At 38.5% G+C, this 26510-nt stretch overlaps 1 protein-coding gene across 1 annotated transcript in view; it reads right to left on the minus strand.

Annotated features, from left to right (window-relative positions):
* Positions 1–5883: 5883 nt before the first annotated feature.
* The window catches only part of pacrg (PARK2 co-regulated), a 90772-nt gene continuing 70145 nt past the window's right edge, over positions 5884–26510 (minus strand). The window contains exon 5 of the mRNA XM_079458247.1: positions 5884–6474. Coding sequence (XP_079314373.1) covers positions 6314–6474 — 161 coding nt within the window. The 3' untranslated portion in view covers positions 5884–6313. The remainder of the gene's footprint in view (positions 6475–26510) is intronic.

Raw genomic sequence — 26510 nt, forward strand, 5'->3', positions numbered from 1 at the left:
TTACTTTTCTGGTCACATATACTTGTCTAGATCTGTGTTGTTAAGTGTGTGCAAGTGACTTGATGTTTCTGAGAGAAATGAATCTCCACCCAACCCCTGTATTTTCCTCCTCTATTAATAACATGGTTTCTTTCTACAATTAATCCAATTAACGGCACTTGAGATAAAAACTGAATATGAAATGAGGTGGTTGTGAAGCAGCAGGGAGTGGAGTCAGGCGGGAGATGGACCCCTCCCCCAGAAGGTGCATCACTCCTTATGTTACAGTGAACCCTGTGAGCTGATTAGAAAAACAGTAGGTGCCACGACTGCGTTTGGAATGCAATAACACAAGATATGCCTCAAAGCATGCATGCTTTTTGCTATTTTGAGTGTGAACATGAACAAAAGAAAAGCGTAAAAGAAAGAGATTATGTGTGGGTGAGGGAAAACGGCTGTAAGGGAAATCTGGGTCAATTGTAAGAAAGACATTACAGGTTGTTGAGCTGGGTCAGATAGTGAGACTTTCTCAGTCAATGCGCGAATGCTTTGAAAACGGCAAGGGAGGGTCATTGTGTATTTATGGGAGGGAGAGCACTTATGAACCTATACACAAGGTGATGATAGTGGAAACAAGAAATAGCTTTCTCTCCCTTTCTTGTATGTGTTGTGAGATGGTGGGTGTTGTGTGCTGGATTAGGCTGTTGACAGCAGTGATGAATCCTGTTCATCCAGTCCACAATGCAGTAATCTCAACGTCGGCCAAAGAGCTGTGGGCCCCCACGTCACTCAGGGGTCTAGTGCTCCCCAGAGGTCTGCTGTGAAGATTACAGTAAAACGCACACTACTTCATCACTTACTCCGCTCCTCCCTCAGGGTCCAACGGCCTTTTATATATATAAAATAAAATGTAAAATCCCGATAGAAAAAAATCTATTTCAATGTTTATTCTAAGTGCTGAGCTGTTGTGTGAATGACATTCAACTGGGCCTGGAGTCAAGGCATGTGGAGGGGCCACCTTGCATGAATGACTGTACGGAATGGAATGTGTGTATGAAGTGTGTTAAGAAACATGTGGTTTTAAAAGTGTACAGATGAAGCAGGGTTGGACCATTCAGTGGCAAATTCACAGCTCTGGGTCAATGCAGGCACACTGTGGAAACAAATAGATTTTGTTGTGAGGGACAAAAACATAGCTTTCCTATGGCTCAGTGGTAAGAGCATGACGCTAGAAACACCAAGGTCACGGGTTCGATCCAAGGGATTGCATATAGTCAGAAACAAATGCATTGCACAATGCAATGTAAGTCGCTTTGGATAAAATCGTCTGCCAAATGCATAAATGTAAACATGCAGAATTGTAGTTTTAAGGGTTCAACCAAAATGAAAATTCTGTCATTATTTACTCATCTTTAGGGTGTTCCAAACCTGTTTAAACACAAACACAAAGCTAAACACAAAGGAAGTTATTTGGAAGAATATCAGTAATCAAACAGATCTCAAACCCCCCTGCCATAGTAGGGAAATGGGGGATGAGATCTGTTTGGTTAATACTTACTCTTCCAAATATACAAGTTTTGTTATCTAAGAGTGAGTGATGACAGAATTTTCAATTTTGGGTGAACTATCCCTTTAAGTACAAGTAAAATCTCATACAATTGCTGGAAGTGTGGTTTATTTTGAAGTGTTGTAAATTATTCATCAACCTGTTATCATAAACACAACATAGTGGATATTTTCAGAAAGAAAATAAGATACTTTATTACTGTGTAAGATGCGTGTCCTCTCTAAAATTACCCATCAAAATAATGCCCAGTTTTTCTAAATTTACTTTATAAAAGGGTCATATTTTTTTTCTGTGAACTGCTGGCAACATTTCACTTGAATTCCAAATAACAATATTGTTTTTAAATTGCATGTATTTGTAAAAGATACTGGTTAAACTGTTTAAAATAACAAAAAAGATGCAATGTTTCAGATCATTTCTCAGAATACTGGAAAGAAAATGATTATGCATGTTTTAAATTAATATAAATATATAAAATAGAAGCATATTTTATGGATACGTTCGTACTCCATATGTGTCTTGGCATATGCTATCAGTTTTACACATTGCTGCATATAAATCTTGATCAAAGGTAAATTTGAAATCAGTTCCTGATTAGTCCAGAGCTTTATCTTACATGATGTGTAAAATATTAGCATAAAGTAAAAACGGAGACAAACAACACGAATCAGATTAACATGGTGGAAATCTTTGGACATTTTATTACTGTGTCAAACTATTGAAATTCCTCAATAGTGTTGCGTGACCATGTTTAATTTCTCTGAATTGCAATTCAGTAAATCTTTTCCCATCAATTAAACATCCTTTGGGTCGTAGCCAATATAATTCCAATAAGAAAGAAAGCCTGTTATCAAATTATGACATTTGCCCTGCTATAAACCCTATAAAAAGAATGAAACATAGCACAAACCAATATAAAATAATCACAACAGACATGAGGAGTCACTCACTCGAACCTAAAACAGGAACCGTCAAGGTCAAAGAATGTGTGTGCATATGTTTGTTGACTCATGTTGATTAAAAGGGTATAAGACCACTGGCTGTACAGGCGTGTGTGTGTAGTGTGTCAAAGAATGGCAGATGTGTTTGTGTCTGATAAGAGCGTCTGGCTGAGGAAGAGGATGTGTAGGGATCTGGAGCACCAGAGAGAGAGGAAGATCTCCCAACCTCCTGCCGAAAAACGATCTGCCTCCCGTGTTCCTTCTTCAAAACACTCAACGCTCTCATACTCCACAAGCCAGCGAGGGTTGAGTCCAGAAGCAGTGCTTTAAAAAGACTCAATTTAAAAACAAACCAATGCTCAAAGACTGCTGAATAACACAGCTCAATTCTTGGAATGCTTGGAACAAGGCAAAATGTTAAGGTGTCTGTAAGGTCAGTGGGATACATTGGCTGTAACCCAACCACAGTGTTGGTCAAGTTACTTTGAAAAAGTAATTCATTACTAGTTACTAATTACATATTCAATAGTGTAATGCGATTTCTGTACAAATAACTCTCTCCAAAAAGTATTAAATTTACTATCTATATACTATATAAACCTTGATGAGTTACGTGCCATGAAATGGCTCATTTAATTAATTCAAATGAATAAAATAAAACTATATAAAGTATCCTTATTTACCAATACATTAAAGCATGTATTTTAAAGAGACTTTAGACTTAACATTTGGATGAAAATTCCAATATTGCACATAAATCACACACAGTATTTAGTTTAATTACATCGGAAGTAGCTTTAATTAATTTACAGAAAAAATAAGAGTAATCCCTTACTTTACTTATTAAAGGGAAAAGTAATTAAATTACAGTAATTTATTACTTAATAACTAGTTACACCTCACACTTTACTTATGAGTAAAATCAAATTAAATTTAAATTACTAAAATTGATGCATTTGGAATTGTTTGGAAAATAAAGAGAGATTCATGACTTCAGCCAAAAATCACATATGTTATAGAGGCGGAGCCAAGTTCATCTTGATTAAAGTTAAAAACATTATAAAATGAAATATGCTCAGTTCAAATGTGCATTAAAAATACAGCTTTTTATCACAACCCTGAGTCAATGGAGTTCTCTGTGCAGTTTTTGCAACAATCATGAAGTAATTAGTTGAGTTGCCTTTAATTTATTGGGGTTATCTGGTGGTCTGGGGTTTTAGAGGTGCAGGTGACACTTGAAGCATGAAGCCATTCCGAAATAAATCTCCATTCTTCTCAGGGCTTCGCACATGCTCAGTTGCCGGCGTTGGGTTTTCGCGTGACCCCTGGCAGATGCGCTGAACAAGAAGAATAGGTCCCAAAGGGCCATTTATTCCTGCTGCTCCATTCCCCTTCTCTCCCTCCCCTCTGCACTGTTGCTCCTAACAATCTGGCATTTTTACAATCTAATGTTTTCCCCTTCCCTCTGCTCTCACATCAACATCTCAATATATTCCTCTCTCTTTAATGCCTTTTCATTCACTGACTCGTTCATCTGAGAGCCAATTAAAGCAGAGCCAAACAGAAGGGCAAATCAGAGCAGATGTAAAGGATTTTACTCAGAACATATTTCCTTGTTTACTCAACCTCTTGTGATTTAGAACATGTATGGTTATCTTTCAGCTTTTCGAACAGAGAAGTTTAACAAAGAGACTCTCCTAAAAGCTATCAAAAATTCACCTGTAAAAGTGGATATATCCATTTCAAACTTTTTGAACTATACGATAGCGTTTTGTAACTAGTTATTTGAAGAAACTCTTCACCTCTGTGGTGTGCATTTAAAAGCTGTCTTCAGCTCACCATCAAGACTTCAAGCTGGGACTCCGGGTCTCTTTATTGACCATGATTGTTGCCGTAAAAGTGATTTGAGGGCAAATCCCTGCTCAATTTCCCCATGTCTCTGTTCACAGCTCTAATTTGCAGGCAGTGTTATCAAATCCAGATTGAATTGCGAGTTCAAATGTTGCAGAAAACAGCTTATGGGAATCCCATTTACTAGAAAAGTAAACAACACGAGTTGGAAGAAATTTGGAAGATATTGGGAAAAAAGGAAATAGACCAACATAATAATTCCAACACTGTAGGCCTACACCTTTCGTGTTATTGTAATAATACAGTATTTTAGTATGATTTGCTATGGTGAAAATGTACTGCAATTTACAATATATGGTGTGGTGGGATATTCAACAGAGCCCCTCTAAAAGTCTGAAGGAGGGACGGAGATATCTTACAATTGAAACAGGTGACCTGGCAGTTTAAATCTGGTTGTAAAAGCTTTACGTGAGAAACTTCTAAGGGTATTACGTGCTATAAAATCTGTATTCGACAAAAGAAATATCCCTCTGAGACTCCCGGTGTCTGATTTCACAGGTAGGAAAATACAGAGACAGTTATTGTAGACTAACTGAGTGTGTGTGTATGTGCAGTGATAAATGAGTGTTTCATTCAGCCATTGTGTTCTGGCTTTCTAATGCTTTTGCTATCTAAATGGTCACGTGTTATTTCTGAATGTTTTTCTGCTCTCTGTATGTGCCTTCCAGTATGTTCTGTGGTCTCAATGAACATCTACAAGACTGAATGTATGTTGAAATGAATAACAAGCATTATCCTAAATGTCGATATTCATTGAAAAAGCCTGAAAAGAAACAGATTCATACTTCATAAGTAAAACTGCTCATCCACTTCACATACTTATGACAGAAGAGGCAGTCGAATAAAATAATGAAGCAATCAATGTTGCCTCCTAGCAGGGATGTTTCACCACAGCCAAACAAAGATTGATAAGCTGAAATATTCAGATATAAAATAAAATATCAAACAAAGAGTTGACCTGAAGAGACACAGATGATATGCAGAATAAGACATCAGATGAATTATCTATAGAGTAGATTTGAAGGGACTGTTCCCTTAAAAAAAATCTGTCATCATTGGCATTTCCCTTGTCATTTAAAACCTGTTAAATTTTCTTTTTTCTGCAGAACAACAAGGAAGATATTTTGAATAATGTTGGTGCCCGAACAACGGCGGTACCCATTCACTTATATTGTATGGATACAAAACCAATGCAAGTCAATGGTTACAGCGGTTGTCCAATTGGCAACATTACTCAAAGTTTCATTACTCAAAAAAAAGTCACACAGGTTTGAAGTGACAAGAGAGTAAGTGATGACAGAATTCCTCTCTTTAATTTTATGAAATGTCCTGTTGGCAGAGACATACGTATATTTTATACAGCCGCTGCCACGACAATATTTGATCTCCTTAGCACTATACACAAGCAAGGTATACCTCTTTAAAACCTAACAATCACCTCTTAATTTAGTTATTTCTGAAAAAGAGGGGACACTGGAGGTACGTGAGATGAAGAAAATTATTTTTTATTACAGGAAGATATTGCTACATCTGATCTGTGACCTTTAAAATCTGAATATGTCTCACTGGTCACCCAGAAAAGAAATTAAGATTTTGACACAATATAAAATTTTAAATATGGCTAAAACATTGTAATCAGATCCACACTTTAAGACTGTTGAATAAAATTGGTATGGTCTGAGGAACTACAGGTCAGAGAGAGCTTTTTTGACCCCTGAGTTCTTTCTAGTTTGTGCACAGAAAGCCATGTTTGAATCCCATCCGATACAAACTGCAGCGGTGTGCTCCAACACCCCAGGACATGTTCCACTGAAAATCTGAGTTTAATAAAGTCTGAAATTAAGATTGTGTAATAATGTGAAAGCGATTACATGGTTATATGAGCGTGTGCATAGGCGGGTATTTTCAGGTCTTATTAGTTGAGGAGGCAAGACTCGTAGGTGGGCACCATGTATTTGATGTTTATGAAGGCGTCGTCACCCCCATAGCGTTCAAAAACGTCTAGGGTCTCATGGATCAGGTCTCCAATGTTCTCTCTCTTCTGTTGACTGTAGTCAATCCCATCACCTGAGTTTTCTGCACACAAACAGAGGCAGAAACAATTTGTCAATGCATTAAATTAGCATATTACTGAGACTGTAATACAAAGAGCACATTAAGGAACAGATGTGTCAGAGTGCTTCATTATGGAGCTCTGTTTCCTGTCATGTGGCCTGACTCTGATCACTATATCATCAGCACTCCAGTGAATTTATAAAGTTATAAAGGTTTAAAAGCTTTAAACAACCATCCCTAATAAAGTGTGTTAATGTGTCGGCACGCACACATACGGCTGATTTTTTGCTGAATGTTGCAGTTCTGATATCTATTAAATGTTTCAGAAGTAATGAGTGTTACTCTGATAGACAGAACAAACCCAGAACCATTCAGCAGGTCAGGTTTTTGTGGACGCTGAGAGTAACAGATGTAATCAGATGAAATCAGATTGATAGGATAAGCCATTGGTCTCCATGAGAATAAATAAATACACACACAAAACTAACTGGATAAATAATGTCTTAATGAAAGCCTACAAATGCAAATGGTTGGTAGAGTTCGATGGAATAGAAAGTTGAAAGGGTTTGAAAGTGCATCTGAAACTGTTCTTAATATTTTGTACACTCATAAATAGTCAAAATAATGTTTTGCTTAAATAATAATAATGTTTATTTGAGGGTTAGGACCGGGATAGTGCACAGTAAACATTATCCCAGTACAAAGAGATGATGATGATTGCATCAATGAGAGGTCCTCGCTAGTGTGCTTGTGCTCACTAAAGTGTGTGTGTGCATGTCTGTGTTAGTCTGACATTAGAGAAACCCATCCATCACACAGTACCCTACATTAAACACACAAATCAATACACCCACACTCCGTCACCATCACTAACAAACAAGCATACACAAATACACACAAACGCTTTCCTAACCTGACACACACACTCTCTGAAGAGGAAGAAAGATTCTGTAGAACCTTCATTCTGAGGTCACACGCCCAATTAGACCTGCAAGGAAGTCTGTACACACACACACACACACCTCTCTCTCTTTCTCTCTCTCTCTCTCTCTCTCTCTCTCTCTCTCTCTCCCTCTGTCAGTCATGACAGGCAGATGAAAAGAAAGAAGTTAAGTACACGAGTGTCTGTCTCTTCTAGCATATGTGAATGAGTGTTGTTGCTTTTCAGTCTATTTAAATGGATAGTTCACCCAAATATGGAAAATCTATCACAACTTACTGACCCTCTTGTCATTTCTAAACCTGTTTGACTTTCTTTCTTTAGCAGAACACAAAAGAAGATATTTTGAAAAATGGTGGTAACCGAACAAAGGCGGTCATTGGGTACCACCGTTGTTCTGTTACCAACATTCTTTAAAATATCTGCTTTTGCGTTCTACAGAAGGATTAAAGTCATTAAGGTTTGAAATGATGAGAGCGAGTGAATGATGACATAAATTTTCATTTTTGGGTGAGCAATTTCTTTAAACTGTATGTCTTTTTTCTGGTTACGGAACTACTGCTTCTGTCAACTTGAACACGTCACCTTCATTTGTTGCCATCATCAGTTGAATAAGCTATACAAAGCTTATAATTTTCACATAGTCATTTAGAATGGCAATTATTATTAACTAAATGTAGTAATTGTACAGTACATTTATAATGCATGTTGGTGGCCACAAAATGAAGGCTTATGAATGCGACCCGAGGGCCCTTTGTTGAATCAGTGTGCTCTAGTGCTCTATAGAGAAAAGAGGAATAAGACTTTTGGTTCTAAATTATAAACGAGACATCCAATGTTACATCTGCTAATACTTTTTTCATCCTTATTATACCTTTCCAGACATGAATCAACCCCCTGACACTTTCCACACCTGCTGTGGTAGCCTTGATCCAGACAGTGATGTAATAGACCACCTTACACCGTATGGACCACAGACCCCTCATTTTCAGGTGTGACAGACACCGCGAGTTGTGAACCTGTTTGGTTCTATCCCATATTTTTTACAAATACGCTCAAGGGTTTGGGATCCTGGGGAAGCTGTCAATCACACTGCAGGCGCTGCTTCATACACATCAGCACGGCCCTCAAACACAGGAAAATAAAATCAACTCTCTTCATTAATCCTGCCTTCAGGCTTCCTTCCCTCTCTCTTTCTCGCTCAAGATCTTTGTCAATCTATTAACAACGGAGGGTACGAATGCAATAGCGATTTTAAAGGAGAGAGAGAGAAGGTGTGGGGTTAGAGCCTGAGCAGAAATATCCTCACCAGAGGGTTATAAAGAAAAGAGATGTATCGAGAATGCTTTGAAGAGGTAGGAGAGCTTCATTTGCCATCTGTGCATGAACTGCACACAGATATGCTTCTGTTTGGAGTCATGTGGAGACCAGGCACCGATCTGAAGGGTTCAGGGGTAGTGTGAAGTTCAAGCAGGAAGGAGGCAGAAATCTTAGCTATAACCCCCTGGATAGTGATTGCTTGAAAAAAATATGAGGATTAAGATATTTTGAAAGCAGAGGTGTATGAACACATAAACTGTAAGAAATCATAAAAATTCCAGCACTTTTATTGAATCAACGTGCACTAGTTGTTAATAATTGTTGTGTTAACAATGTCTCAGGCTGCAATAATTACACAAAAAACGACTATAAACTTTACAATTCTTCAAAAAGAACTGTAAAAATGTGATAAATTCATCCGAGCTATAACAGTCTTATTGGTAGCAGGAAGCGTGATCACATTACCCAAATATTTAAAAAATGAACACATGAGGGGCGAGGTATTTCTAAGATTCTATCAACGACATTTGGTTTCAGCAGAAATCTGAAAAGCATTCTACCAGAAATACAGGAATAACCACCTTGCTTAAATTTGGCATGGCTATGGTCATTTCTGTCAGACCGTTCAGGTGTTTTTGTCAGTTTAAATTGAAATATGGATACGACTTTAACAACTACACAATAATCCAGAATCTGTTGATAAGAGGTGACATTATCTACAGGTAGGAATATACAGTATCTGTTAAACCATTATTATCAAGTAGTATAGAAAGAAGTTCAGAAAAACTGATCTGTTAAAGACCATCTCCTCTCTCTCATCTGTTCAGAGTGTGAGATGAGGTCCAACAGCTGTGTCTTCCTCTTGAAGTCCATTTCCACACCTCTATTCTCACTCCATCTATTCCCTCTATTCTAGTCTCTTCCTATCTTGGTAGACAGGTTGGCGTCGGGGGGGTTGTCACGCCAAAGCAATGTCTACACAAGTAGTCTTTCTCTACAGCTCTGTTTCAAAACCTAGTCAGCTGCTTTGTTGTCCACTGCCTTCACAGCTGCTTTAAATACATTATATTGTACAGTGTCATGATTCTGCTGCATCATGTCATGTTTCTCTTGGTTTAGTGGCAGGATCATGACAGAACCTCATGTTAAATGTGGAGAGAGACAATTATTGTTCTTATGGCCTTCCATACTCTCTCCTGTCTCGTCATTGTTCCCATCCTCTTGTTACCTCGTTATTGATTAATGCCTACACCTGTTTCCCTCTTGATTTGCTCCCTTATTTAATGCCCTTGTGTCTTCTGTCTTGTGCTGGTTCATTGTGGTTTGTGTGGTGAGTTCCTGTGTTATGTTAGTTTAGTCATGTGTAGTTTATGTCAAAGAGTTAATTTAAGTTTTGTTTCAGTGTAGTTAGTCTTAGTCCTGTCATGTTATGTATCCATGTTTTGTTCTGTTACCCCCTCGTGGGTCTTTGTTTTATTATTTATTAAATTATTTGTTAACCCCTTACCCGCTGTCTGCACCTGGGTCCTCTCTCCGTGTCTCACCACTCGAGAATCATGACAGTACAGTATATGTATATGTATATGTATATAGTGTATGTTTATATAATAGGATATAACAAGACTGGTTTATACTATCATGCATTCCTGGCTCCCAATAACTACAAAGCTCCAATAGAATTTGCCCACAAGTTATCTCAAGGGGCATCAAAATTGAGTGGACTACCTTTTAGAAAACCTTTGTGTCCCTTATGTACAGTACCTATGATCCACTATAATGCAGCCTTCGCAGGCAGTGCACTAGGTTTTGAAACACATCTTATTTTTCTCTCTGGACTCTGCTCTGGGGCAGCAGCTGGAGAACTGACAGATACTGTGTTTGGGTTTAAACTAGACTGATCCACACAGAATGTTGATATTGGATTACAACACTGCCAAACCACCGGCAGGGTGTAAAGAGAGTACAAAAAGTACAACACTGCGAGGCTGTACATTTTCCTAAAGACCAAGAGAACGCCTATCCCTACCTAAAAGTCAAAATAAACACGCTTAATTTACTCAACAGCTTGTTGCATAGTTGGAAAATTGGTAAGTACAACAAAACAAAGAGAAATGTGATAGAAAGGGAATCCAGTAGTGGATGGTTGCAAGGATAGCCAGTCTTAAGGAGAGGTTAATGTCCTTCGTCCTCATTACATTGGGACACATAGGTCATCTATCATTACTATACAGCAAACAGTACTAAACTTTAAATAAACAGACACATATCATTGCTTTGCTTCTGAAACCTTGTATCTCCATATTTCTTTGTCATAAATCATTATTATTATTCACCCTTTATGTTTGTCAGTGGGTTTTGCCAATTTCGTACTGATATAAAGTAAAACAAGTGTTTGTCAACTTTGACAATATTTAATAATTTAAAAAGGAAAATTTGAAAAAGGGAAGATTTGAACCTCCGAATCGCCGATATACAGTAATAGAGACAGTCAACTCCCAAAGAAGATCTCTTTGTTATCTTAAGGCTAAAATACACTACAAGATTTGCTCAGATTTTCAGTCTGGATTTTTTGTTGAAAGTCTGCAGACTGGATCAGTTAGTGTGTTCCTATACGTAACTTTCAAAAAGTCTGAGAGTGTATGATGTTCAGATTTTAAAAGTCTCGTAGTGTATTCCAGCCATTAATTGTTTCTTCTCAAAAGCAATAAGATTAATTGGAGCACTTTAAGCCTCTCAGAAGTTTCTCCTGAGACCTCGGTAATCTCACGTCAACTTTAGTATATTGGTTATTAATTTAACTCAAATCAACTCAAACATTGTAATTCAATAAATGTATGAACTCAAAGTTATAGCTCTATGATCATATACAGCACTTTACTAAATACAAGTAATGTCAATATGTCATGATTCCGCTATCATGTCATGTTTATTCTTGGTCTTGCAACGGAGTCATGGCATGGCCTTAGGTTTTGTGTGAGAAAGGCATGACTTTGTTTTGATTCTGACTTGCCATGTGCTTTCTCGTGTCTCGTCAGTGTTTCCCGCCCTTTTGTCTCGTTAACCCTCCCTGAGTGTTTCAGTACCCACACCTGCCCATTGTTATCTCCTTTGTTAGTCTCCCTATAAAATGCCCTCTTGTCTATTATCTTGTGCTCGTTCGTTGTACCTGTTCCCTGTTCATGTTCCCTGCCCATGTTCCCTGCCATGTGCCCTGGTAAAGTTTATGTTCGTGTACCCTGTTTGTTTAGTTCTTAGTTGTTATTCCTAGTTGTTTCTTTTTGTCCCCCTTGTGGGAAGGCTTTGTTTTCAGTTTTGGATTTTAGTTTTGTCTGCGTTTTCCCCATCGAGGGTGTTTTGGTTTGTGTGTTTATTAAAGTCTTGTGTTAACCCCTTCATCCCTGTGTCTGTCTGCACTTGGGTTCTTCCACCACGTTCCTCATCCACGTTCGTGACACAATATATAATGATAAGTCACGTTTACTCCAATTTCGGATAAAAAAAAGAGAAAAGTGAAACAAATAAACTTGCAAAAAAATAGCAGCAAACGACACACAGTAATATTACAAAACCAGGACATCCAGAAATGCATCCTATCCTACAGTCAGTTTAGCATAACCTTCAGACTTTAGCTTTAACATAAACCAGCATCCATTTTTATGGTTATGTGAAAGGAAGAAAGTTTGTGTCACACAAACATTGGTATCATTATCACTAGCTCAGGGCTGTATTATCTCTGTGTCATCATTAGCACCTTATTAACAGATCAGATGAAGATCACACCCCCCTCGCACATGCAGTACATGGACACTATTAAGCTGCTGTTGTGTCTTACACACACTTAAACCCACTGCACAAGATTTTTGTACCCGTTTTAAACTGCTTCACATTTCTCTGCACACTCACAGTGAGAAACAAAGATGTCAAATTAGCAGTTGTCCTATATAATAAAAATGGGATTCTTTTTTTCTTAAGTCTCAGCACTGCCTCTCACAGGTCCTGACCTTGTGTGAGCTTTTCTAATGGTGCTAGCATTAATATTCATGTCTAACAGCTTGATGAAATGTACCTTTGAACCGTGAACAGGTGTGCATGTGTTAAAAAACTAATTTACACCTCTTACTGGGCGTATGGCCGTTTGTTCATGTAATGATAGGACTTTCTTGTGTAAATTATCAGTGTCTACATACAGCAAAAGAGCACAACAGTACATTGTACACATTTGCCATGGCATTTAGGCTTTTTTGTCAGTTTGGGTGTTTTCTGGGAATCAAACATGTTGCCATTTTTATTCAAATCTAATATATAGGTACTCTGTATTTTTCTCACATGAAAGACGTCACATTCATGGTGGACTACACTACTGATAATCACAGCAAAAAAGGTCAAGCGAACACCTATAAGACTCTCGAATCTGCCTCCTCACACATTTATAATATGTATTTATGTGAACTGCACATAATAAACATTTTATACATGAGATAAAGCAAAACCATTAAAGTGAAAAGTAAAGTTAGTCAATGGGTTTTCATCTCTGATTCAGAAGTGTCAAATGCAATGTTTAAATAATTTAAATCCAGTCTTGAAGATAATTAAAAAAAAATTCTAAGAACAGATAGAAATGATGGAAAGATGGCGCCTGAGAAATCAGTCATGGCAAGCTCCACAGAAAGAGAGGCGATAAGGTGAAAAGCACACAGACACAGAAATAGGGAAATGTTCTTCGTATAACGTGAGTGCTGAGAGATTCTTAAGAGCTGCTGTTTTTGAAAGATGAGCTGGGGGCCCGAGACAGCTGGGTATGAGGGGAAACTCTGCACCAAAATCCTCCATAAAAATAAAGAGTGAAGGGGGTAGTGTTTTTACATGCAGCTTTGGCCCACCAAGCTGAAGCGAATGTAAGGTGTCGGGGAGGAGGGGCGGTTATTTCAGTGTTAGCTTTGTCACTTGACCTGACAGTAGCTTTAGCTGAGGACACACAGTAAGAAGATCTAATAGTAAAGTAACTAAACAGGGGCATTATGTATGTGTAAACTGCATGTGTATATAACATACATCATTGCAGAAATGCATTTCTAAAAAACAAGACAACTGAATTTAAATGTCTCGCTTCTCAGCCCACAATGAAAAGTATAAGACACACAACAGTTATGACATCACAAACACGAGCAAATTAAACTGAAATTAAACTTGGATAACAAATGCCACAGAAAGTGGCAAACATAATCGAGAATTCAAAATGAAGGCAAACTATTTATTGTATCTTTACATATGAATTCATACACTGTACATTATATTCACAATACCAACTACTGTATGATTACTATATTTACAGGTATATAGGCCTACTTATTATGGTATCTTTTTGGTACATATTGTTCTTGAATGTTTTGAAAATATAGTGCCTCTCCTATACACTTCTACGTTACCCTACACTCAGATACCACCGCTAACTTAAAACAGTAATGTTATTTAAATCAACTGTGACAGCGAACAGTACAGAGCAATTGTATCTAACTAAACAAATTTCTTTGGTCAAAGAAAAATAGTAAAAAGGTCTAATTTTATGGATCAAGTCTTGACTTGACGAGCTCAGAGAAAAACAAATAAAATGCAAAAGGGGTAGAAATCATTCAGGTCCTTAACAGAGTAAGACCATTTTCATTATATCTCCTTCATTATTATTTATATTAATCATATCTGGTGTTCAGCTGCTTTAGTCAACACCAAAATGCCAATTTGTCTTGTGTTTTCGGTGATCCTTACAGCAATCGTTCAGACACACGTTAGGCTAATGAATAAATGGTCGGGAGCACTTATGATCCGCTCCTCATCCGTCCACGAGTTAAACCGCTTTCTTCTCCCTCCATTAATGATATAAAGAGTCTTTAGACAGAGCATCTGATCCAGTCTCTCCACTCTTCTACTTTCCCCTGGGGCCTATTAGCATTCCAATCCATTCCACTCCAGAGGTTTTCATTGGAACAGGGGTTCCCTTCCTTTAATGTGATTGGCTGGAAAAGAACACGGAGGCGGAAAGGGAAAATCGCAGCCTGTCAAAGTGATTAAATGCATAGCCCAACCATGACACCAAGCACTCTGACCGGCTCTCACATTCTTTGTCTTTTTTTTACTCTGTCGCACCGAAATGCAAAACGACATCACCTCGGTGACACAAAACGTTTGGAGGGTTTTTCAAGGCCAGTTTATGTGCTCTCTCACTCATTCTCTGTCTCTTACTGTTATGAGAGGAGGGCCAGCTCTCCAGTAAATGAGAGTTTTATGGGTCTTCAGGTAGGAGCTTGTTGTGTTTATAGACAACACGTCTCTTTAACCAGCAGAATATAAGAGTACTATTAACATAAATCTCAGCGTGTGTTGGGTTCAGGGTTAGATTATGGACCGGAAGCCAGTCCTCCGCCTGTCAAGGCCCTCAAACGCATCAAGCCATGCATCTCAAAAGGTTCTGTGGACTTTTAAGGTTCTTTATGGAACCACACAGCCTGACAAAACAAACCAGTTACACTGATAGTTGCTACATGACCTGACAGATCAGCTATAAAACCAGAGTCTCCCTTGCATTCAGGTAGACCGCATTCTGGAAACCATCAGGCTAAATTCCCCAAGTGAAAAATACTAGAACAAACATATTTAAGTGCACACGGGTGTGACTGAATCACGTCAGACTTTCACACGCATATGTTTCTTTACTGCTAGCGCCACACATGTGTGGTTATTGCTAGCAGATGCCCTTTATTCAAAAGGAAGAGGAAACACGCTGACTACCACAGCAAACATTGTCCCTCTAATCGGTTGTTGAGAAGACACATTGTGGTTTCTGTGAGCTAGAGTAGCATAACAGAGTAACAGGAAATGCATATTTATTAAAGAAACAGTTAATCTGACAAAGCATATTAAACCCAATGTTCATGAAACTCTATAAGACAATATCCGATAATTGAAGAGTTTGAGATAACTCAAAATCAAAAATCATGTTTTGTTCATTCCGATTAATATCAATTCAAATGCAGTTGGTTTGATTTAAGTCATAATAACTCCACAAATACAGCAAACTAATACAATGAAACACAACCAAAATGAGAACATAATGAAAACATGATTTTAGAAATGTTTGAAAAATGAAATTATTTCATTTTGGAACCAAGCTCTAAAATTGAACATTGTGTTCATGTAGGCCGATGTGTAATGTGTGCATATACAGTATTATATAAATCCTGTATTGTGCATATTTCCTATCATGTACAGTACATTTGGTATTATGTGCATACTGTATTTTTAAAATGTATATATTTTGTAGTGAATATTTATTGTATTTGTGTATATTTTGTATATACCACCGCAGAAAAAAATTAAAGAGACCATTTGAACATTATTTTTAGTTTTTCTGAATGTACTTTTTATTTGTTTAGGTCAAATTATCATTTTTGTTTCATTCTGTGAACTACTAACAATATTTATCTCAAATTTCAAACAGGCCAAAGAGGCTTTGTAATTTTTCAGACCTCAAATACTGTAAACAAGTTCATATTCACTTTCGAGATGAGACTTTTGAGAATGTGATGTGATCACCTCGATTTTTATAACAGTTTTCATGTGTCTTGTTATGCTGTCAATCTTTAACATTGCTGTTGGAAGACTTTATGTCATTTCCGAGGTTTGAATTTCTTGAAATTCAACAGACACTGAACTGGAATGGCCACAATACATCTAGAAATGCTGATTAATTGAAAATCTGAAATGGTCTCATAATTTTTTCCACGGCTGTACGCATGTCATCTGCACTGTGTACGGACCATTAGAGTTCCTATTGGTGGTGTGACAATAAGGGCGATTTGATTCCTTTTGTGTTCGAAAAGAAATGTGTTATCAATATTTGCTGACCCAAAATAAGACTCTTAATCTGTATGTTTGACTCACATTAACAATGTTTTGTTAAAATTATGCACACGGTACATGGCCTTATTTGCTTAAATATACCAAGATACATATTAAAGCTAAATATAGAGAGGTAGAGGAAAAAATGGTGAAAAGGTGAAAGAAAGACAGAAAATACAGACAGAGAGAGACAGACCTGTATATTTTTCCACTTTGTCCCACATGACTTGCCTCCTCATCAGTGGTGCAGCAGTAAAGGAATAGCCTCTCACTGCTCACCTCATTACCGTCTGTACACATGACACAGACTCTTTCTCTCGCTCTCTCTCCTCCCTCGGGGTGGATGCTTAAATGACAGCTATTAGCCAAACACAGGGCTATTTGTTTTCATATTTCCTGGCCCCGGTGCTGTCTGACATGATTCTTTTGTGCTCCCAGTGTTACACTTCGAGTGTGTGTGATGACTGATGGGGCGGCAGGCAGAGCTGGTTTTGCTTGACTGCTAAACTGGGGCATTTGTGGAGGTGGGGAGCACAGCATACTGAAATAAGTCATTCATCATATGAAGAGAGACAACTTATACATTCAATTTTCAGGAAATATTGTATTTCTTACAGTCAAACCAATAAAAGTATATGAATTTTAATGGAAGATGAGAGTGAGAAAGAAAGATATGCATTCTGGGATGAGAGTATTCCAATATTCCCATTAGCAGTCAATATGGGTTATCAATAACAGATTCTTTGTCCATCAAATCTCGAACATTTGTAGCCTTGGAGCCAGATGGATATGAAGCTTTATAAGAGGATTGTCAAGTATTTCAAAAATGATATATACAATACCAATATTTGGCCAATTTTAGAGAGGATGACAACGTGCTGCTATTCACAGTTCGTTCAAGCAGTGATGTGAAGCATGTAAGCGGTTTCTGTGTAGGTGTTTAAAAATGCATTGATGCATTATTATTTGACATAAAAAATTGTATGCATCATTTACCAAATGTTATAATAATTTATCCTTACTAAAATAAGCCCCAGTGTATTGCAATGCCGGTTCTCACTACAGATCTTGATCACGCTAGACTGACAAACAGACACAAAACTGCTTGTGAGCATGTGCCAAACAGATTTTTATTCATTTCATACGTGTGTCCTGGACATTAGTGACACGCTGCCATAATTGTCTGCGAAAAAGCATTTGTCGTGATTTCCCTAATGTTACAATTCTGTTCCATCATCCAACCTGTTCGAGTGGTTCATGAAATCTATGCTAATCTACATGGTCACTCGTACGCATATACACAAATGATGTTGATTAAAGAGCAAAGATAAACACGTTTACGCTCCACAACTATTAGTATTCAGGTCTAACCCTCAGTTCCCTTGTGTATGTCTCAGCTATGGCTGCAGGTAACCGTTTTATGAAAGCAAAGAGCGAGAGAGAGAGAGAGAGAGAGAGAGAAAGAGAGAAAGAGAGAGAGGGGGGAATGCTTGCCTCTTTCTCTGGGAGAGAGGGAGAGAACAGATTAATCCTGTGATTTCAACTGCCTGTATCTGCTCAATAGGGGAAATTACGGCTGGCACAAGGCTCTATTTTCATTAGAGTCCAGTCTACATATATATTCAGTCTCTAATTGAGGCCAGGGCCCTCCTGCTCTGTAATCAGGCCCTCCATAACTGTCTGTTTAGTGATTTCTGTTCCTTTCCCTTCCTTTTAATGATTTCTGTGTGTTGCGGCCCGTGGCTATTTAACGGATCACTTTCTGCCTGGGCTGCCTGTTCATTCCAAACAAAGTTTGGTGCGATGGAGGCGATTCATCACTTTTGGATTCAGCTTTAGAAGATTAAAAAAGAAAAGAGAAGAGAGAGAGAGAATGTGGATGTCTTGCATGGAATACCTGCACCAGAAGGGAAAGGTGCATGCTGGGTGCAGGGTAAAAAATTGCATTTTTATTTCAGATAGCTTCTCTGGGTTTGGATGGTGGTCATTAATACCAGCATGATCAGAGTGGAATTCAGAGGTTCGGTCACGGACATAAAACACATCAAAATAAGTTATTTTGAAGAATGTTGGCGTTGACTTGCATTGGTTTTGTGTCCGTACAATAGAAATGAATGTGTACCGCCATTGTTTGGCAACCAAAATACTTCAAAATCTTCTTCTAAGTTATACAGTTCTGAAATGACAAGAGGGCTAATAAATGACAGAATTTAAGTTTTAGGTGAACTACTGTATCCCTTCAAGGCCTTATGCAAAGTGGATCCTCATTTATTTTTATAATTCTTTACATGTGTTATGAAATGCCAATGTAGATTTACAGTACACACATTCTAGGGGATTTGTTGTCTGGTTATGTAATCCCAAGATTCTTCTTCGATCAAACATCTACTATGTCCGCTAAGGTCATTTTAACCTGACTTAAGTACATACAAAGAAAACTTTTGATGATTTTAAGTGGCTTGCATTCATGTTTCCATTGCATATCTCAAGAGCATAAGATATACTGTAAATCGTGAAAAGTCTTACAACTGTGTCTGTACTTCTGGGCACAAAACGTGCAAGTAAACCTCACACTCTCTATTAAAGCTTTGAAACCTTAAAATAACTGCAAGGACAGTTTCCAGGGAGAACTCGTAGGTTAAGTGGTTTACTTAAGGGCATGCTGTCGATGAAGAAACTCTTACTTACTCTGAGCTCGGAGGTCAACCTACCTGATTCAAATCAGTTGTGTTTGTGGTACGAGCCCAGAGACTTAATTATGGGCTTCAACCACCCATGTGTGTCAATTAACCTGTCAAAGAGTTTTCTGCTTTAATGAAAATCTATCCATACTGCAAATATGAAGCCATGTGTCTGTTCTGGGTGTGTTTGAAGTGTATGGGGGATGGCCACGTCCAGATCAATGGCTTCATTTTATCCCTTGAAAGGAAAGATCTGGATGAAAGCATTAGCGAGGAAAAATGAGACGTGGGGAACATACAAACAGGAATATGATTAAAGGGGTGTTGCAACGGTGTCATGCATTCTGACTTCTTTACAATGTTAAACGTGCTGTCTTCTCATGCTTAACATGGTCAACTTATAAAAAAACGAGTTGGACGTATTACATAGTATTTCTGTGCTCGATACACTCCCCTACTCCCGTACAGGCTTCGGAAAGTTTTTTTCGAACATGAAAAATCGTTACGCAACAACTTTTCTTAGTCCCTTATTGAACAATTCTACCGGAAAAGCACACGCGTGGCAGGCCCATGCATGAACCATAGTTCGTGAAGTTCAGCTGTGTTTGTTTGTTCGCTGTATTTTGGGTGATGAATGTTATATAAACGGTCGTTATAATGCTGGATTTGGAGATTGTTTGAAACTGATAGAAGGAGCAGCGGTCCCTGCGCTAAAAGATGCCGGACATGAACCGCATGCGGGGAGTGAAACTGATGTCTTTGTTTCTTGGCAATGTGTGCGCATGGCTTTAATTCCGCCCCTCCCCCCACAAGCGTTGCATGTTTTCGGAAATAATCGTACATTTGTATCTGCCTTTTATAAATGTGATCAAACTAAAGACTCTGCGGACATTTGAAGGGTGCGATACTATATACAGAAACTGTGTAAGTGAGGGCCACTTTAAGCAAACCATACACTCAGAATAGACACCTACACAGGTTACTAAAATAATCAAAGGATGGAATTGAACAAGAACAGAAATTAAACTCTTAGTGACTTAAACACAAAAGTGAGACTAAAATACAGTCAGAGTAAATGAAACACTACGTACACCAAAGCTGAACAGTCAGAATAAACAGCACACTAAACACAAGAGGATTGTGGGAGATGTATTTTATTGGCACAAGTGGGCCGAGTACTGAGCAGAAACAGGAGGGAAGAAATAAGAACAGTGGCGTCTGAAGAGGGAAAAGGGAAGATATTTGTCAAAAATTGTCTGAGGCCATTACAGATCCAATCCGGCCAAAGATGCAAAGCACAGATAGAGCGGCCCGGGAACGGTAGGGTACAGATTCATGAGCGTGTGAAGACAGGAGGCTGAGGGATTGGTTGCCACGGAGATTCTGACACATTGGACCCCACTCCCTGCTGCCCTCAGTTTAGCCTTGACAAGGCAGAGAAAATGCTCGGAGGCTAATTTAGCATCCCTTTCTCCCCCTTTTCTCATTCTCTCGGTTTCCTTTCTGTTTTTTCTCTCTTTCTCTCGCTCTCTCTGTGAGGTCTCGTTACTGAGTTCGAGGGTACTTGAGTAATTAATGTGGAATTCAAATGAGCTTATCAGGTCAAAAGCAGCTTTGCTCCTTTAGGATACTCTCCACTCATGAAAAACAGCCCGACAAGCTTACGGTACAATACCGCATTGTGAATACAGATGACAGGCCCAGATTCATTACAAAACAAAACTTACACAGTCTTTCTTCTTCTCTGGGAAAAGGGGATTAGCAAGCTTAACTTTATAGTGTAACAAAAATGCATTATTAACTGACATGGGGAGAACAACAGCTGAAAATAACACTTGAACGAGCTGGTTCAGGTTCACCGCTTTATTGAGTTTGTTGCTTTCAAAGATTTATTGCATGGGCAAAATTCTGATTTTAAGAATGAGTTGGAAATTGAATTGAATGGGATGTGACCCAGAGGACTGAAATTTATATTGAAATGGAAAGAAATTGAACACAAAAACACAGGAGAGACGTGCTTTGCAGCAAAACATAAATAATTGTATGATTCATTGATTTTGACTTATACAGATTAGACATGGGGCTATTTTAATTACATTTTCTCAAAATAATTTACACAGACAACACATTGTGCCACAAAATCTGTCTGTAGATTTTGAAAACTTGACACATTCTGTAAAATATAGTGTTTTTGCACCATAGTCCATAAAAAATCTACAGTAATTAATATGATTAAAGGGAAAGTTCCCAGAACAGAAGACAAAACATAATTTGAATATTAACCGCTGTTGTTCGGTAACCATCGTTCTTCAAAATATCTTCTGACAGAATTGTCATTTCTGGGTAAACTATCCCTTTAATAAATTATCAATTCAAAACAAACATTTACATGACAGGACAGCAGAAAAGGGAGAAGACAGTAGTAGAAGAGAGGCCTATCACACTAATATTGGTTTGTTCATTCTGTGGAAGCCGTCCAGAAAATGCAACAGCTGCAGAAACAGGATATTTCATTACAGCGCGAGAATGTGTGCAATAGCGGAAACCAACAATTGGATGAGGTAGGGAAAGGGAAGAGAAAGAAGGCAGAAAATGAGAGAAGAGAGAGGGGGTGGGAGATAGACCCCTCTGCAGCATTTCATGTTTCGCTGAAGCTCTCCATCTGTTTCGCCATTTCATTTGCCGTGATACAACTAGATTTAAATCCAATCGGTTAGAGAGGCCTCTCTGTGTTTTGTGCGTTCACAGAAAAACTAAATTTGACACCATTTGAGTCACCACATTTACCATGGTCTACACATCTCGAGCAAATCGTAAGGCAATATTTTTGTCGAGCCAGACAAACAACAATTCACACACACGCTCTTTACTTTCCCTAAGGCAAACTTAACCTAACACACATTCTTCAAGACCAAACCTACACCCAGCACCTTTCACAGCACAAAAACACATATAGTTTGCAAATCAGGAAGTGGGAAAAGACATGGAACTGTGGGACTTTTTGTAATAGGGTTGTGGCCCAGCTGTGTAATAAAGTTAAAATAAATTTCTCATTTCAGCTCCGATTACCTGCTGTTGTCACATCAGATATGATCTGTTTACAATAATGAGAACTGATGTTCAGCTGTAATACTCACCAAAATCCAATCACGGTTCATTACGCTACATTATGTGTGAATGTACAGATGCTGTCTAAACTTTTATTTAGTCACATATGGTGTTTATTAATTAATCTCTCTCTCTCACGCTCTCGTTCTTTGTTCTGTAATTTGTGCTTTCCTCCCGTACTCAACACATGTCAACAGAATCTAAACACTCTTCTGACAACCTCAACACAAGACGGCACACGGATTACCCTGCATCCTCGGCGACCTCAGACGAAGGTGAGAATCTAGATAAACAAACATCCCAAACGCTTGCATTCCTGAACGCTCGCTTGACTCTACCAAAAGCAGATTTTCTGGAGATCCCCTTCGAAATCGGAGTGCAGAATAGACAAAGCTACAACAGATGTCCAGTGCATGGAAAGATGGCCAGAACGGATTGTCTCGCTAATTGATACATTTATCTTTAAAATGAACAGTTCAGTGAAATCTTACATGGAAGTTGTCGGTGTAACACATGCAGAGGAGAGCCTAAGGGGGTGCGGGAGTTTGGCTGGTTATGGGGTGTCATTAGATGGGCTCAGACAGCGGGAGATCCCCGGCGCTCTTTTCCCCAGGACAGCTTCCCGTCACGCTGAGACTTTGAGCCGGAGTTTCTCTAAAAGCAAATCTCTTGTTGGTCTCTGGAGTAAGGATAAATTCTGTTTCAGTTTTCCAAATATCGCACCGAATAATTCTGATCCTTGATCTCTTTTTCCTTCTTCCTCCACTTCTTTAATGAATGAGACACATATCTCTTTTTCTCTATTTCTGGACTTCCTTAGTCACCAGCAGTGCTTGATATGTTAATGGAATAGTTCAGCCAAAACTGAAAAGTATTTTGTACATCACCTACTCAATGATGTTCCTGAAGTGAAAATTGCTTACATTTGTCCAAATATCTTTCTCTGTGTTCATCAGAACAAAGTCATTAGTACAGTTATGAGGCTACATGAGGGTCCATAAATGATGCCTGAAATTTCATTTTTGAGTGAACTTTCCCTTTAAGCAGAGCTGACTATTTCTCAAACTTAGATTTTAAAGTTTATAAAACAAAAAAAAGCATCTGCCTCACCTTGCAATTGATATCAGGGGTAATAATGACTAGTCATAAAATATTGGCCACACTCTATTACTTATGAGCAACATCAGTAAACACTATCATCATTACCTGCTGATAATATTAATTTACAATAACTCTCACCGTGCATGACTTCTCACCAGATGGTTTAGCATCATCTTATTTCAGCACAGTCTGTACGATCAAAATGAATGCTCTCTCTCTCTCACACAGTTTGTCATATTCCAGGTACACTTAATGAGCTCACATTAGTTTCTGATTACAAACGTCTCCGGCATGTTCAAATCTCAGCCATGCGCTGTAGAGAGAGAGAGAGAGAGAGAGAGAGAGAGGGAGAGTGTGATAACTTCATCTTTAATGGAAACGCGATTGATGAAATATCAAGTGTTAAAAGAAGGTGTGAACTGAGAGGAATCGATGGCCATATTCCCGGAGAGATGTGAGGCGGAGCGGGAAAATGTCACAGGCGGCGGCTAATGAAGGGAAATAAGTTAGATAAATTATTTAAAGGTTGTCATTAAAAAATGTCCAGAAAGAACAGAGGCTTGATGCTGGAAAGGTCAGCGATGAAGGAGAGATTCATTAACCTTAGTTCACCTCAGCCGTGCAAATTATCACTACGACTGATCTCTCTTGCTCACTTTCTCTGGGGTGTTAAGAAAACAGTAGAAAAATGTAGCCAAGATATCTTCTCAAATACCTCAGCTACCAGGAGGATGTCAGAAGGTCTCCTCATCTGCAAAATAACTTCAGCACGCTCATAAAGGGATAGTTCACCCAAAAAGGACAATTCTGTCATTATTAAGTCACCATCGTGTCATTTCAAACATGCATTTGTTTTCTTTTGCAGAACACAAAAGAACATATTTTGAAGAATGTTGGAAACGGGACAACTGCGGTACCCATTCGCTTCCATTGTAAACACGAAAACCAATACGGGAAGGGGTACCATCATTATTCGGTTACCACCATTTTTTTTAAATATCCTCTTCTGTGTTCTGCAGAAGACAGGAAGTCATACAGGTTCAGTTAATGATGACAGTTTTTGCCTTTTTGGCTGAACTATTACTTTAATTCTCCACGAAGTCTTCTCTCAAGACAAGTGTTGCCGGGTATTGTTTCTTTTTTCAGGTTCTCCATAAAACATGATTTTTCCCAATGAATGGAGAATAGAGCCTTTTGTGCTTTTAATCAAAGTCACAGATGTTTATTTGCCCTTTAACACTGCTTTTCGTCTCGGTGGTTATTAATACATATGTTTGAGTGTTTTTTTGTCTGAATCTAATTGCAGAGGGTGTAAGGTTTGGGCACGCATTCCCGGAATGTTCTCTGGCATTGCCGGTCAGCTCAGGGATTTGGGTTCTAACGGGCAAATTGTTCTGGTAATTCTTCATTTGTAGGTCAGGGGCCAGCTGTGGACTCCTTGGGGCATTAAGCGTTTGTCAGCTCCTGCCATACACACACATTCTGAGGAAATTCTTGCTTTATTATATTCCTTTCTTTGCCCAGTCTCTCACTCTGTCTCTCGCTGAGAAAACAGGAAATGAAAGTGAAACACAGGATGGGTGGGCCATGGTACACGTGAGTCACATATGTACTGTTTTTGCCAAAACCGACTCTAGTCTTAACAATCATTACAAGAGACCCTATTTCTTACAGCTGTTTACTGAATCCAACTCTTTTCTTGGTTTCTATGGTAATTTAAAATGCTCTGTTGGCATGACAATAGTAAAAAAAATGTAGGTTATACAGATCTCAATCAAACTTCTTTCTTTATATATATTAAAAATCACGACCCGACCACAAGTCTATTGAGTCCAACAACCTTCTGCAGTCTTTACAATCTACACTCAGACTTAAAACTCATTTTGATGTATTTAGGTCAAGACAGAAATCAGCTGGATTCCTGCAGGAGTGGCACACAGGTAAGAGATTAATTGGCTGTAATCTGTCTCATTAAGGATATGAAATGAGAACAACAAGAGAAAAACAAATAAATTTATGTTTTTTCTTAAACATGACACTTAAAGGAACAGTTCACCCATAAATGAAAATTCTATTTCCAATCCTTTACTCACCCACTCACCCAGGTTGCGGATAAATTAGTTTGTTCTGATGATCACAGCGAAAGATATTTGGCAGAGTATTTGTAACTAAGGATGCACCGAATATTCGGCAACCGAAAATATCAAAAACAGCATGTTCAGTGTTTGGCCGGAAAAGTGAAATGGGCCAGTAAATTTAACTGAACATGACGTGTGATATGATCAAGCAGCAAACGCGACCGCATTGTGTGGAGCATTTGAAAGCACGGAACCTGCCGCGCCGGAGTACATTTCTGAATGAAAGATTCTTTACAGGTCAGAGGTTGTGTACTTCAAACTGTAGTGGGCGGTCTGCGATATGTTGATTTAGTCTGCGCAGTCGAACAGACCTCTTGGCAGTGCTTGTAACCAAATAGTTCTTGGTCACAATTGACTTCTTGAGTAGGATAAATATCTTTGTAAACACAACAGAAGACAGTTTATTTTTGGGTGAATTGTCATTTAATAAATTTTTAAATGACATGATCACTCCGAACACATTCGGTGTGTCCGTGACATCAGCGAAGCACCAACTCAGGTCCCCCAAAGCGCTAGTATGCAATATTTGTGTGGATGCATATATAGTTATATTTATAGTTAATATCCTTGCATCCCATCACAATTTATCAAAAGAAACGCATCTGAGATTTACGTCAATTCCAAATGAAAACAGTTTTTTCGACTGTTCACTTGTCAGATCACCTCCTTAGGATGTTATTGCACTGTGTACCCATCTTATCCAGCCACTGTTGCAGAAAGAAACCGGGCTTTCAGTGTGGGTCACGCTCTCAGGCAGCCCAGGCAGGAGAACAGCAGTCTATTAACCCAAGCACACGATAGAAACAAAATCCAAGGCGTAAAGAAGTCAATCCAGCCGATTAACTGAGTCCCAGTTGCAGAGTATAGCTAGACGAA

This window comes from Barbatula barbatula, assembly GCF_947034865.1.
Source record: "Barbatula barbatula genome assembly, chromosome: 6".
NCBI lineage: Eukaryota > Metazoa > Chordata > Actinopteri > Cypriniformes > Nemacheilidae > Barbatula > Barbatula barbatula.